At 49.9% G+C, this 14,694-nt stretch overlaps 1 protein-coding gene across 2 annotated transcripts in view; it reads left to right on the top strand.

The window, feature by feature from the left end:
- BCL9L (BCL9 like) overlaps window positions 1–5,643 on the top strand; it is an 86,959-nt gene extending 81,316 nt beyond the window's left edge. For both annotated transcript variants that reach the window (XM_077839929.1, XM_077839930.1), the window contains 2 exons: window positions 1,062–1,322; window positions 4,425–5,643. In XM_077839929.1, coding sequence (XP_077696055.1) covers window positions 1,062–1,322; window positions 4,425–5,581 — 1,418 coding nt within the window. In that variant the 3' untranslated portion in view covers window positions 5,582–5,643. The remainder of the gene's footprint in view (window positions 1–1,061; window positions 1,323–4,424) is intronic.
- Window positions 5,644–14,694: the final 9,051 nt, after the last annotated feature.

Genomic DNA, 14,694 nt, shown 5'->3' with positions numbered 1-14,694 from the left:
TTCACCTCTCGGTGCTTCAGTTTCCCCTGGCCCTGACTTGAGTCTTTCATTGTCCCTCTGGTGTTGACAAGGATTCCCCATCCCCACTTTCTTTCTTCTACACCCACTCATATAGGGGTAACAGGATGGGCTAGAAAGCCAGGGTTCCTTCCTAGGTACTAGGAAGCTGGTTCACCTCTGCCCCCGTGCCTTCTAGCAAGGTTAACACCCCTCCCCAGCTAACTCCCACCCCATTCTCCTGTACAAATAGGCTGTTCCCATCCATGCCTGCTTGGTTGAGGAGGCCTTGAGTGAATGCAGAGCCATTGCCCACCAGAGTAATTTGCATCTTCACAAGACACACTGGATGCTAGAAACCTGCCTACAGCTATATCCAGGGAAGGGATGTCAGGGTGAGGCCCCTGAGGTATCTAGTGCTGGAAGAACAGTTCCAGGTAGCCCTGCATGGTGCAGGCAGCATGCGCTCAGAGCTACTTAGCGCCGTGGTGTATCAGTCCCATCTCATACTCCTATCCAGAGCGGATTGTCAGCCAGGCCAGGCCACCAATCGCTGCATTTTTCTTACTCTCACTCAGCCCCCATGCACTTGACATGCACACGCGTGCCCCAGGTTTCCAGTCTCTGATTCTCTGTGTTAGCTCTTGAAGTTGGTGTCTATTTTGCCCCCCAGGCATCCAGCAGGGACTTTAAAAAAAAGCAAGTAGGGGAAAGGGGCAAAGTTTTCTGAATCTAGGTCTAGAAAAAGGCCTCCAACTCAGTGCCTTCCCCTCAGCACCCACCCTTCCCCTTCTTCAGTTCATGAGGGATGGGCCAGAGCTCGGAAGTTGGGACTAGATCAGATCTAACTCCCCCATAGTTTGGGGTGTCTGGCTCAAGTGCCAACCACAGCAGGTGGTCCCAGCACAGAACTTCCCCAGAGTCCATAGAGGGTTTTCGTTGGGGGCCAGCCTGGTTTGGGTCTATCGCTGTTCCAAGCGGAGAATTGGGGATGCTGCCCGATGGGAGCAGGCTGCAGCTTGCAGGGAGCACTAAGCTGGTCTCTCTCTCTCTCTTGCTTGCAGGTTCACTCCCTCCTGGGCCTAGGAGCAATTCCTCCGCGCCAGCCAGTAATCCCTCTAGCACCATGAATCCCAACATACCTTTTACTTCCTCTCCAGATCCATCCCCCTCTCAGAACCCCCTCTCGCTGATGATGTCACAGATGTCCAAGTATGCCATGCCCAGCTCCACACCACTCTACCACAATGCCATCAAAACCATCGCCACCTCTGATGATGAGCTGCTCCCGGACAGGCCTATGCTCCCACCAGGAAGCATACCAGGTACGTTCTTCTGGGACTGTCTGCACCAGTAGGGAGAGCAAGCTGGAGCTGGGCTTTATAGGGGTAAGACTGGTCTTGTGGTTCACACACAGGCCTGGGAGGCAGGACACCTGGGTATGGTTCTGATGCTCAGAATGGGGGTCAGGAATTCTGTTCCCAGCTCTGTCACTGACTTCTTCTGTGGATTTGGACAAGTCACTTAACTTGTCTGTTCCTGTTTCCCTATCCCTCCCTGCCTCTGTTGGAGCATGGGGCTCAGTGCACTGATGACTAGAAAGTACCTGGGAGGCATGGCTGGGGGCGTGTTGTAGAAAAGTGCGCTAATTGAGCACCAGAATAGGAGCAGACCTATTTGGAGTTGCAAAGCAAGGACAAACAAAAGGGTTAATTGAGTCAGATGAGAGCATTTATCCTGTGGAGAAGAGAAGAGTTTGTTCCAGGCACGGAGAAGCCTGGGGAAGAAGTTGGACAAGGGAGAAGACTCAGTGAACCCTCTGCAGGGACAGGACAGGGTGTAATCCTTGTTGTGGACCATGCTGTGGAAGGATCACTCCTTTCCAAATGTATGACTTAATATAGTAGAAACTCCATGGCTGTATCCTTGTTGTGGCCTCTCAGAAAGCCATAGAGGCAGCAGGTTAGAACCCAGGATCGCCCACTCCAAAAGCATTGGCCTGACCAACTGAGCTCAAGGAAAATTATCATCTGTTAGCAGTATGTGGCCTTGACACACAGCAAGCAATTCTGATTCCAGCCAGCAAAGGGCAACAATGCCATATACACACCAGCCAGTTGATTGCAGTATAATACAGTTGGGTTATTAATGGTAACTGTAGTCACTGTAAGTCCCACCAGCATGCGAGGGGTACAGGTTATTACAAGGGTTACATCTCCTGAGGTGAGACATAGAGATGTCAGGTCTAAGGCGTGGGTGTCTTAGTCTGTCCTGAGTGTCTTGGGCTCCCAGTGTTCTCACTAGCACAAGTAAAAGCAATGGAGCCCGTTCAGCTGTCCTGCATTCAGGTGTAACCAAAGGCCTTGGGGAAACTCTAGCTCCCTGGATACCGTTGACTAAACTCCTTAAATGGAACAGCTATGCTGGCATCCCCGGCTGGTTTCCCAGCTTGCCGCAGCTTTGCAAAGGCATTGGGTGCTTCCAGAACCTGCGCGAAGCTGGCAGTTGTTTGTTTGCTTGGCATTGGCAGGTGCGGTGCTGTTCTGCCATCTGCTTCTTACTGACTGGCCAGGGCCAGCTGCTGCCTTCTCCATGTGCCATTGATCTGTCTGGCAAACACAGCGAGCCCAGGAGACACTAGAGTTTCTAGCCCAGCACACAGCCAGGATCAGCTGGGGGTAAAACAGATTATGGTAGATGCAGCATGCATGTGGGTTACATGTACATCCCCATGCCCAGTGGGAATGATGTGACAACCCATAGATCTTACTTACGTCTCTATCCTCTTTGTCATCTCCTCTCTGCCTCCACATGCCCGGTGTTCCTCCCTCAACCATCTGCCTGAGTGTTGTCTCTGGGATAGCAGGGCCATGTTCTATTATTTGGCCACTCCCCTTGTTTGAGTCCTAGAGCTAGGTTTCCAGGAACCATGTTTGCCCTGCATGGAGGAGGGAGGGGGCTGTGACCTTTGGGGTGCCCTTGAATTTTCCACTCCCACCAGAGATGTCCACTATCTCCAGCCCAGAGCTCTGCTGTGTAGGAAACCTTAGATGGTCTCAGCACGGTATGTCCCAGAGAATGGGAAAGCCTGAGCGGGGACTGGGCTATCCAGTCCATGCAGGGTCCCAATCTGCACAGTCAGAGCTGTGAGAGAGAGGCATAATCTGAGAACTCCTTAGTTCCGATTTCAGAAAGTCTTTCTGACCTCCACAGCGAGGGGCCACACCTCCCTCCCATGCTGGCTGTGAGCATTGTGTAAGCCAGGCAGGGCTGTGCGCTAGGTGGTAGCTGTGCTGTCCTTCTCAGTATCCACCACTGGGTGGCACGTTGGAGCTGCACAGAGGTTGCCAACTAATGGCTGTTGAGGGTGTTTATTTGGCAATCCTTCCTTGTGCTCAACGCAGTAGAGAGGTTGCTGTGCTGTACTGTCCCAGCCTGTGTAGCAACAGAGCGGCACAGGATTGGCTGAGCTGGTAAGAGCCACAAGCCCCATGTATGGCCAATGACCGACTGAGTCTTGTGGTGACATCCCTTGAACCCCAACTATTCCCTGCCTGCACCAGGCAACCTCTGAGGTCTGGAGCAGCTCTCACCAGCAGAAGCAGAAGCACCTACCAGCTGGCCCTCTTATGGCATGTCTACACTGCATCTGGGAGTGAGCCTTGCAGCCCAGGTTCACAGACTCAGGCTAGCACTCTAAAAATAGCTGTGTAGACATTACAGCTCGGGCTAGAGCTCAGGCTCTGGTGCCTGGGGTGGGCTTGAGAGCCCACGCTCCAGCCACAGCTGCAACTTCTAAGCACCATCTACACCGCTATTTTTAGGATGCTAGCACAAGTCTGTGGCCCCGGGCCAGAGCCTGGCTCCCACATGCCGTGCTGACGTGCCTTTACTGTCTTGGTGAGAGAGGGAGGGGCTGGACTCCCAAGGATGTGGCTCTGTGGTGCTCACCTCTCCCCTGTGCAGCCTAGCACCTGGCTGGTACAGGGCAGGGTGTGATGCTGCCATGGCAATGAAGTGCTGGGTGAGGGTACTGAGCAGGTATCAGGTCTGACCGCAGCCTGAGAGCAGAGTCCCCTGGGCTTAGGGTGGATTAGATCACTGGACTGGTCCCTGCCTGCTTGCTGCAGTGCTCTCCCCTTCTGTGCTGCTGCCAGGCTTGGCGATCATAGGCTGTGATGGGGTCATCTGTCTTTTGCTGACCTTACTGCCCTGATGGACCCTCCATGGCAGACCTGCTCCATGGGTCTAGCAGTGAGAGCAGAGCTGAGCCAGGTTTGAACACTCCAGGGAATCTGGCTGGAGCTGATCTCTGCTTAGATGCTGATTTCAATGGAGAGAGCTGCTAGCACCAGGGGCATACTCTCTGCACGCGGTGGGAGGAGGTGCATGGGCATTGAGTTAACTCTCCTTCTCCCCTTCATTAGGTATCACAGGAAATCAGCCAAATCAACTGCACTTGAACTCAGTGGGGCCTGCATCCTCACAGAGTCCCATGGGGATGAACTTGCCTGGTCAGCAGCCACTCTCCCACGAACCCCCCACTTCCATGATGTCCTCGCCGAATCCCCTGGGCGCCAACATTCCAATGCACCCTGGTGCGCAGGGGGCGGGTGTCCCCCCCCAAAACCCCATGATGCTGCCTCCAGGACCCCAGGACTCCTTGAACCAGCCCTGTGGCCCTCTGCCAAACAATTCTCAGATGATCCCTTCCAACCAGCTGGTGTTCCCCCGCATGCAGCAGCCCCACAATGCCATGCAGTCTCCAGCTGCGGGTATGCCTATGACACCGGGAGGTGGGGGAGGGGCTGGGATGCAGCAACATTACCCACCAGGGATGCCCTTGCCACCAGAGGACCTTCCCTCCCAGCAGCCTGGCCAGATGGCCCCCCAGCAGCACATGATGGGCAAGAACATCCCTCCTCGGATTGGAGATCCCTACCCCAGTGTGCTTCCAGGTGTGGCTTCAGTGCTGAATGACCCTGAGCTCAGTGAGGTCATCCGCCCTACACCCACGGGCATCCCTGAGTTTGACCTCTCCAGGATCATCCCCTCAGAGAAGCCGAGCAGCACCTTGCAGTATTTCCCCAAGAGTGACAGCCAAGCACCGAAATCACAGCCTTCCAACCTCCATCTCATGAACCTGCAGAACATGATGGCTGAGCAGCCACCCACACGGCCAGGCATGAGCGCCCCCAGCCTTCCAGGGCAGCAGGGCGTGCAGCGGGGACTCAACATCTCTATGTGTCACCCTGGACAGGTGTCCATGCTGGGCAGGACAGGTATGCCACCCCAGCAAGCCATGATGGGGAACAGCATGCACCAGGGCATGATGTCCCCCCAGCAGAGTCTGATGGCCCAGCAAAATTTCATGCTGATGCAGGCTAAGCAGAGGAGCATGTCTGTGTCAGGAGAAATGTACGCCCAGACGGGACATATGATGTCACCTCAGGGCTCCCTCATGGGGCCCCCACCTCAGCAGAACCTTATGGTCACACACCAGATGAGGCAGAGGAGTGTTTCACTGGACAGCCAAATGAGCTACATCTCTGGGCCTGGAAACATGGCGAACCTGCCTTTCTAATCATGTCCTGTGGGGCTGGGGCCGATTGTAGAAACTTTTTTTTTTTTAAACCTTTATTTGGGTTAGGGTCGGGAGGCTGGGGCCTGTGGGGGTGCGGAGGGGGGATGTTTTTCATATTTGATTTGCCTCTATAAGGAAAACCAGATGTGCAGTAAAATTGATGTGAATCCTTTTTGGGAGGCAGGGGTATTATTATTTTTGAAACCCAAGTGGTGACCGGGGGCTTCCAGACCCTCCGGCAGTTTGTAAAATCTTCCTTTATTTTTTCCTCGTAGTATGGGTTTTCTTTATTTTTTGTTTTGTTTTAAAGAACAACCAAAATTTACAAGATTTTGAATGAACTGTAAATAGGGCTGGGAAAGGCAGAAACTTGTGCTGGTTTTAAATTGTTCTGTATTTCTGTGTTTTAATAGAAGCCTCAATTTTCTGTTTTAAAACAACAAAACTTTTAAAAAAAAATCAGTGTACAAGGGTTTAAAACTCCTGCACAGGGGGTTCTAGGGCAGCGGGAGGAGGTGTGAGTGGGCATTGAGAGCCCTCTGCAAAAGAGCCTCTTTGCCAGCCCCACATCATTCATGCATCAGAACAGTTGTGTGCGGGAATGGGTGGTTTCAAAGAGAGACTATGTACACATCTTAGATCCTGATTCTGCAATCAGACCCTCTGGGCCTGTACTGGGTTCAGGGGTGCACCCAGTCACGTGGATCCACCTGCAGGATTGGAGCTGCTGAGATGTATCTAAAACAGTGTGAGTTGTGGGAGTCGCTGTTTGGTTGTAGGGATTGATAGTGGTCTCTTGTCTGTCTCTGCTACATGGTGAAACTGTTGGCAGCATGAGCCAGGAGAGTGCCCAGTTGTTTAGTTTAGGGAAGGGTGGGGGTGTGATCCCAACCTGCAAGTAACAAGTAACTGGACCATGAGGCCTCCACCCAATCATGTCACTCCCTGCTCCCCTCTTCACCCCCAGATGCTCTGTGTGATGTGTGCATGAAACTCTGGAGTGGAGATAGCAGAATGAACGCTGGGATTTCTGACTGGCTGATTCCGTCCTGTGCTTCCTTGGTGTGTTGTGCAGAGGCCAGGAGGGAACTCAAGACACACACCCCACAGAGCATCTCCTACCCCTTGTTGGCTCTGCTCCCGCTTACCCCCTACATGAGTTCACACATCTCACCCTGCCACACTATGCCCCTTGCCTTCTTTACACTCCTTTGCCTCCTAAGTGCGCACATTTCTGTGGGAGAGCTAGCCTGATGCATAAAAGCAGGCATTTTATGGTAAAGATACTCCATTTTCTCGATCTGAGAATCCCAGACTCCTCCATGAAAGGCACTATAGGCAGTTGGCCAACAGTTGTAAGGCTACCTTTATACCCTGAAACCACCTGCAGCAGCCCTGCTCTCTACTATGGATGTGCAGCCTGTAGAGACATCAGGTCCTTGCATGCAATACTCGATCTGGATACAAGAGGTCTCCTGCTCTGACTGAGCTGATGTTTTTCTAAACGAAGCTCTAGTTCAAAGAGTAATTTATTCAGGGAAGTTCCATGGCTTGTGTTATGCAGGAAGCCAGACTAGATGATCACAATGGTCTCATCTGGCCTTAGAATCTATGCTGGGAGATGTCTCCTCCACAGATCGTTCCATGTTACTCATAGGAGCAGCTGGGACTTCATTTCCGCCACTACTCTAGGCTGCTTAAAGCGTGCACTGCAAGCACAAGTTTAATGTGTGTGTGTGGGGGGGGGGTGTGCCCATGTCTGGCACCCCCTTCCTGCAGAGAGTCCTCCTTGCAGTGTGCTATGACAGCTTTTTGGAGGAAGGTTGGAGATAATCCATGTGTGCATGCAGTCTCTGTGGATTGCAGGAAAATATTCTAAAGAGAGGGTGCCCCATGGTCATTTGGATCCAAACCTACCACCAATTTGAGGATTATCTTAGAAAAGCCAGCCTTTTTGTTGCCCCTCTCATAGCAAATGGGCCCCTTCCCTAAGCACCACAATGGAGGAGAAATAAAGCTTCTGCACCACTGACCGAGAAGTTGTGAAGCACTGCATGAAAGGTGAACCTTCTCTTTGTGGTTCCAATAGTGAATCTGTTAGCAAAGGCTGCTGAACTCCACCAGCCCAACAGTCTCTTGGGCCAGATCCCAATGGGCTGGAACCAAAAAGTTTAGACAGAAACATTCCCAAGTTTGAGCGTGTTTTGTTGGGAGTGGGGCTCGCTGGGAAGTCTGGATCCAAACTAGGTACAGGTGTTGATCTCTGGTCTCTTGCTTTGGGCCTGTTTCTAGGGACCCTGAGTGTGGCTCTCAGAACAGCAATGAGCTAAAACCAGAGCCACTTTTCCAGCTCTGTCCCATTTGGTAAAATGGGAACAACCCATTGCTTTGCCCATCTCTGTCTGGGACAGTGCCCTGTCGAAGGGCCAAGGAGGATGTCCCCTCAACCTCCCACTCTCAGTAAGTGCACTCAGGCACCTTGCTTTTTAACTGGGGTGGTTTACCCATTTCAGAGCCTGGAAGGGTAAAACAAATCTTCCCTATTTCTGCCTGAACTGTCTGAAAGGCCACATCCATGTTGCCCCCTGGCAATGCTTTAGGGGGTGACGCCTGCTAGCATTTCCCTTGTAAACACTATTGGGAGTTGCTCAGGACCAGCACAAGCACCATGCACCACAAAAGCCCCTGGCCCCGTACGCTGGGGCATTTCACCCCCCACCATCAAGTCTGTCTATTTAAAGCCATAATATTCTTTAAAATAAAATTCATCTTTGTCTCCAGGCAGCCACAGTTTTGGCCCGAGTGATTAAAAGCTCCAGTGTGTAGACCTCCCACACCTCTACCCACCTGGTCTAGCTGAGAAATGTCCTGAGGTGTTGGGTCTCTATTCTGTCAGCATTGTCCCCACATGAGTCAGAGCCTGCAAGTTGCAATATGTCTGCGTGAGGAAAGCCAATGCGACTGTCTAGAAAAGCGAGAGACAGCTCGCAGATGCAGGTGGGAGTGATGGCACTCCAGGTAACAGAAAGGGAAGGTGACAGCAATGATGTTATTTATTCCACATTAGATTGCATGGCAGTTTGGAAAGAGCAAGGCCTACAGCCCAACTGCCCTGAATACAAAAGGGAAATTCTGGTACTTTGCAAGGCTGTTGGCTCTCCTGGGGCACTTTTTGTTGGTCTTCAGAGCAGCCAACTGGGATGTCATAATCAACCCCCACTGCCCTAGCAGCCAGTCTTCACGATTTCTGAATCTGGAGGCCGGCAATGCTGAGTGGTGCCTTTTTTTGCTTCGGGTACCATCTCCCAAACAGGTCTAGTTCATCAGCAATATGGTGGGAGCCTTTCAGAGGTGAATGGCAGCCACCCCTTGTTAGGCCTCAGCAGAGCGTTTGCTCTCAGTCACCCTCTGCTGTGCGCTGGTCTCGTCTTGTGGTTTATTGCTTGATTTATTGGCTTGAGTTTTGTGTGCTGACTTCTACCCTATCATGGTTACGGATGCCCCCGTGTTTCTAACTATGATATGTCAATGTTTTTTCCTGCTCCAAACAAAGGAAAACATGTCTTTCCAATGCAATTTTAAGCAATCACATGTCCAGAATTAGCTTTCATGTCAAGGTAACAGTGACTGACCCCCTTTCTCTGTCATCCCATGGAGAAACTTCCCCAGTCATTTTGTACCATTATATAAATATATATATAAAAATATAAATATATAAATACAATATGTGAAGACATCTTATTGGTTTTTATTTTGAAACAATTTTTAGGCTTGTTTTTTGGGTATCTGTGCTGCCTGTAATGTATTGACCTGTTTTATAGGTGCCTTTTTATTAAAAAGAAATTTCAAAACCCGATCCCTGGAGCCTGTCTTCACTGGTCTGAGTTTCTTCAACATTAGCTAGTGTGGCCCATTGTAGCTGGAGGCTCATATCAAATCACATATAGCTGCTAGTTGCTGTTTGATAGAGCCCCAGTGAAGAACTGGCTTGGACACCTGCTTTTCTTCTGGTTGTTTTCTCCAAATTATGTTTGTTGATCATAGGTGCCACTACAGCATCAGCTCCTGCTAGGAGCAGAAAACTGCTGTTGAGGTCATTGGAAAGGATTGCAGTTAAAAGCTCAGATTTGACTTGTAGTTTGGATAATCTGGGCATTAACAACATCTCTGCCCTTCACACGGCAACAACTCTCCTCATTCCTTAAACATAATCTGGAGCTCAACAAACATAATTTGGAGAAAACAACCAGAAGAAAAGCATGTGTCCAAGCCAGTTCTTCGCTGGGGCTCTACCAAACAGCAACTAGCAGCTATATGTCCGAGTCCTGCTGAGCTGGGCCACTGGCTAACCCTCTGTTGCTGCTTTTTGGGTAGTTCATCCTCTCCATTCACTTTGAAACAGCTACCATGAGGCAATAAAAGAGCCCATTACCTCCCTGTCAGCCTAGCTCTCTGCACCATAAATCATGTGTGTCTAAGCTCTCTGCTCTCTCAGAACTGCAGAGAGCCATGGATGTTCCTGAGCCAGTCTCCCTCATGCTCCTGCTGGGCAGAAGCAGTGAAGGAAAGGAGCAGTGTTGGCTTTATTCTCTGGCTGCTACATTGGAGCTAGTAGTCAAAGGCTACAAAATAATCTTCACTCTCTGATTGCAAATGATGTCAGTTGGCATACGTGTCTGTGTTCTTTCCATGTGCTGTCCCAACTCTGCACACAGAGCTAGTGCAGCAGACTTCAATATATTGAGACACAAGTTATGCATTACATTCCTGGCTAAGAACATAGGAGTTGCTGATTCAAACCCCCTTTCTGCTTGCTGAGCTGGGATTTGAACTTTATTCTCTTAGCTCCAGTGAATGGCTTAAGTGCCAGAGTGGGAGGTGTTTTGATGTGGGAGCTCCCTTGGTCTTTCCTGGTGAAGCTGGTCTGCTGCCACTAAATAATTGGGTCAAACTCAGGCTGTGAATCCTTTGATAGTCCAGTGGTTTTGGTATGTGCTCCAGAATGGGTGAGTTCCTGGTTCAAATCCCTTTTGTGCTTGTTGAGATGGAATTTGAAACAGACTCTCTTACCTCTCACGTGAAGGACCTAAGTGCTGGACTGGGAGGTATTCTGAGATGGGGTTTCCTTAGTCTTTTCTATTGACACTAGTCAACTTTAACTACATAATAACCGGGCCAAAGTCTACTTCCACAGTTCTTGATGGTATGGCAGTTAGAGCACTTCTCTGGGATGTTAGTGACCCTGGTTCAAATCCTCCCCTCTGCCTCAGTGGAGGGGATGTGGTGCCTGAGGTGCAGGCAATATTGACTCTGAACTAAACAGAGCAGGTCCTGCTGGTTTAATTAATGAGAAAATACCTAAATAACTTTTATCCCTAGGGGCTAGGATATACAGCCAGGCTGTGGCAGACCCTAGGTGACTCCCCTTCTCTGCTGAGGGGTGTGAACTGGGGGCTCCCACCTTCCAGGGAGAGTCAGAGGTGGGCAAGCCCTGTCCAAATCCTCTCCCTGTCCCAAGGTGGGAATGGCCTCCTGAGAAAGGGAGGGGGTTCAGACAAGGATGTCCCACTGCAAAGGGCAATCACCTGGGAGGGAGGAAATTCAATCCCCGGCTGAACAGGCAGAATGGAGATTTGAACCAGGATCTCCACCAACCCAGCTGTGAATACCCTAAATACCAGACTATAGTGTAATTCTGACTTTTGGCCTGGCCTGAAGAATTGTTAAATCAATTGGAATAGCTTCAGAAGGCAAGAGTGAGGGAGTCCCTTATCACTATCCTTCAAAGCCCAGGCCACACACCAGGGCTGCAGGAGAACCCTCTTCAAACTGCTTCTCCACAGGCCCAGGGATAATTTGAACCAGCATCTCCCACAGGCCAGGCATGTAACCTAACCACCAGGTTGCAGAGGGAGTCTTGCCCATGGGCTAGCCCAAAGAATAGTTAATTCAAGTGAACGGCTTCAAGGGGCAACAATGAGGAACAACCTCATCATGATAGCCTAAAGTTTAGGGTGCAGACGTGGGCTACAGGAAAGGGTTAGTCAAGCCTTCTCTTAACAGACCTGTGTGGGTGTTCTGACCCAGCATTTCCCACAATCTACAGGAGTCACTGGACTGGCCTAGAGAAGGAGTCTCACCCACTCACTGGCCCCTAGAATAGTTAAGTCAAGTGAAACAACATGAGGAAACCCCCTGCCCCCTTTCTGTGGGTGTGATGGGGTGGACTAGGCCCAGAGGCCCCTTGTTGGTGGCCTCAGGGGCCTGCCACATTCATCCCAGCTGAGGAGCAGTGGAGCAGTCCCCCAAGCAGGCTAGAGTGGCTGCAGGGGGAAGCAGCCACCCAGGGCCCAGGAGGGCCATATAAAAAAAGCTGCAGACCAGCGCAGCAGTTAGTTGCTGCTGGAAGCTGGAGAAGAAAGGACTGCATGCCTGTCTAGCTGAGGGATCTACAGCACAATGGACAGCAAAGTGGGGGCAGGGAATGGGGGAGTGAGAGGCTCCTGGCTGGCTGCTAGGACTGAGCCAAAGACAGTTTGCTAGCAGGGCCTGGTGGCTCAATGAAGGAGCTCCAGACTGGCTGCGAACACCGAGTAGGGACTGAGCCTGGGAAGGGCCACAGGAAGATAGTGTCTCCAGGGAGGAAGCCCTGGGGAATACAGCCCAACATCAGGGCTGGACTGGTTTAAAGACCACTGACACACCCAACCAGAGGGCAGGTGCCAACCCTGTTACAGGGGCCCATGGTATTATCAGTTGGCATGCAGAAAGAAGTTACTCACCTTGTGCAGTAACGCTCGGTCTTCAAGCTACATGTCCTAATGGGTGCTCTGCTGTATGTACACTTGTGTCCCTGTGCTGTTGACTGGCAAACTTTGGTAACAGTGCCCTTTTGAAAGCTGCCAATCAATGTGTGCTGCCAGGTTGAGCCTTGGATTCTATCTGGGAAAAGACCCAGAGGCCCATCTATCCCAGTTGTTCAGGTATGGGCTAGGGGCAGGTCCAGCTCTCAGTCTAGAGAAGCTATTTCTTACATGATCACTGCTCCTCTGCCCTGCTTGGAGCTGCTCAGAGATTCGGGCATGTAACAGACTCACAGCTGTTACAGACTTTGCTGCATTCGATGTCCAGCTTCCTGTGTGTTTTGGTGAAGCCCAGGGCTTAAATTCTCAAAGATTATTTCCTGGAGCACCCCACCCCATTAGGGGCTCCAGGCTTTAGCCTGGTGGTGGTGGGGAGGAGAAGGGGCACCAGGGCTTGGGGCTTTAGTCCTGGTGCCTCTGCAGGTTTGAAAATATTTATCAGAGCTCCACACTGGTGGCTCCAGCTGAATTTAAGCCCTGGTGAAGCCCCTCTTTCTTTGTCTCACTCTTTCCTTGATCTGAGTTGTCACAAGATAGGCATGGGTCTGCAAGACTGGGCTGCAGTGCAGTGCATTATCCCTATTTTGGAGATGGTCAACAAAGGCAGAAAGGCTATGTGACATGACCAAGGCCACCAGACCGCTCTTATAGCGATTATGGAAACCTGGGAGCACCAACTCTCCCTGGGCCTAATACACTGTGAGCACTTTAATAAGACCTCTCCTATGAAACAACCTCCAGTTTTTTTTTTTCTTAATTAAAGCAGCTGAGCTTTGAGTCTAACTCTGCTATGGGTTGGCAGATCTGAAACTTGAATAAAGTAGATTATGGTAACCTATTAAGGTTAGCTGATGTCTCAGTACTGTGGTGATGGGTGCTCTAGGCAGGCCTTGTTAAAAAAACTGAGCTAAACCTGGATCTTACACATGCCCTAAAATAAGAGAGCCTTCTGCAGCACTAGTGAAAAGAACAAATTCCAGTGATCCTCATAAGCAACACATGAAAGGCTCCTTTTATCTCCATGCAGAACTTGTCAGAAAGACATCTGACCAGCCAGCAGCTATTAATTGGTCTCTCTGATCTGTCTGTGTTTCAGAATATTGAAAACTGCAGCTGACTTTCTGCAGAAGCATGAGACATGCAACGTGGAAAAAGTACTTTATTTAATTAATCAATATAGTTCATTTAAAAAAAAGCAGACAATTTATGGTGAGTTTATAGGGACACAAGATATAAGCGATCATAAAAAAAAATAAAGCCTCTCAAAATATCCCCTTTCAGTTATGAACACTGAAATAATGTATGAACTCTAGCTAGACTTTGCCCCAGTAGCACAATTTAAACAAACTTTTCGGCATTTCTCCCTGCTTGGACAATAAGAACAACCTCATCAGCTTCACTGGGGTCCTCAATGGCTGTGCTGTGAACACCACAGGGAATGTTTGATTGTTTTTTATTTTTGTTAAAGTTACATCCCTTGGAATTTAAAAAAAACACCCTCTAAACCTTGGACTTTTCCTGTTGGGTTTAGAGTTAGTAAAAGGCTTCACTGATCCTCCATTTTGGGCTGAATTTAGCCCAGAAGTGATCCTTTAAATATGGATCATTCCCCTACAGATTCTTCTTCTGACAGATCATTTTTCTGGAAAGGGGTGAGTGAACTGAAGTTGGTCTCTTTGTTATTGGGTGACTGCTATTAGTGACCCTAGCACAAAGCTCAAACATCCACCCTGCCACATGGGCAGTTTGACAACACTGAAATTAATACTGATCAGCAGAAATAGTTTTAGTTTTGCCTAGCAAAGCAGGTTAATTTTGGAGCAGATTTTTACCAATGTATTTGTGGTTAGGTTGTGCCTGGGATGAATGGTGGCCAGTGGCTCTTTAGACAGAACTATAACATACATTTCAAGCCAAAGTAACACTTTACCTATTAAGAAAAACAAAGAAAGCAGCAGCATTGCCTACACATTGTTTAACTGCTGTTTTCCATTAGCTGTTATCACATCAACAGGGACAGAGTCCCGTATGGCTGCTCTACACACAGACTTGCACTGAAATAACCCCAGCTGTGGGTTAAAGCTGTTGCTGTTAGTTTGGTGCATGTCTGTGTGGAGTAGGCCTGATCCTGAGAGCTGCTGGGTACCCACAACTCTGGTATGAAGTCAAAGTTCAGATCTTTTCTCCCTAAAATCTAGTAAGTGAAATTTTTAAAAACACCGTCGATGCAGGTAGAGCTAGAATGCCTGA

Source organism: Eretmochelys imbricata, chromosome 22, assembly GCF_965152235.1.
Source record: "Eretmochelys imbricata isolate rEreImb1 chromosome 22, rEreImb1.hap1, whole genome shotgun sequence".
Classification (NCBI taxonomy): Eukaryota; Metazoa; Chordata; order Testudines; family Cheloniidae; genus Eretmochelys; species Eretmochelys imbricata.
Note: the sequence above shows the minus strand (reverse complement) of the source record. Positions and strands in the feature narration are given on the sequence as shown.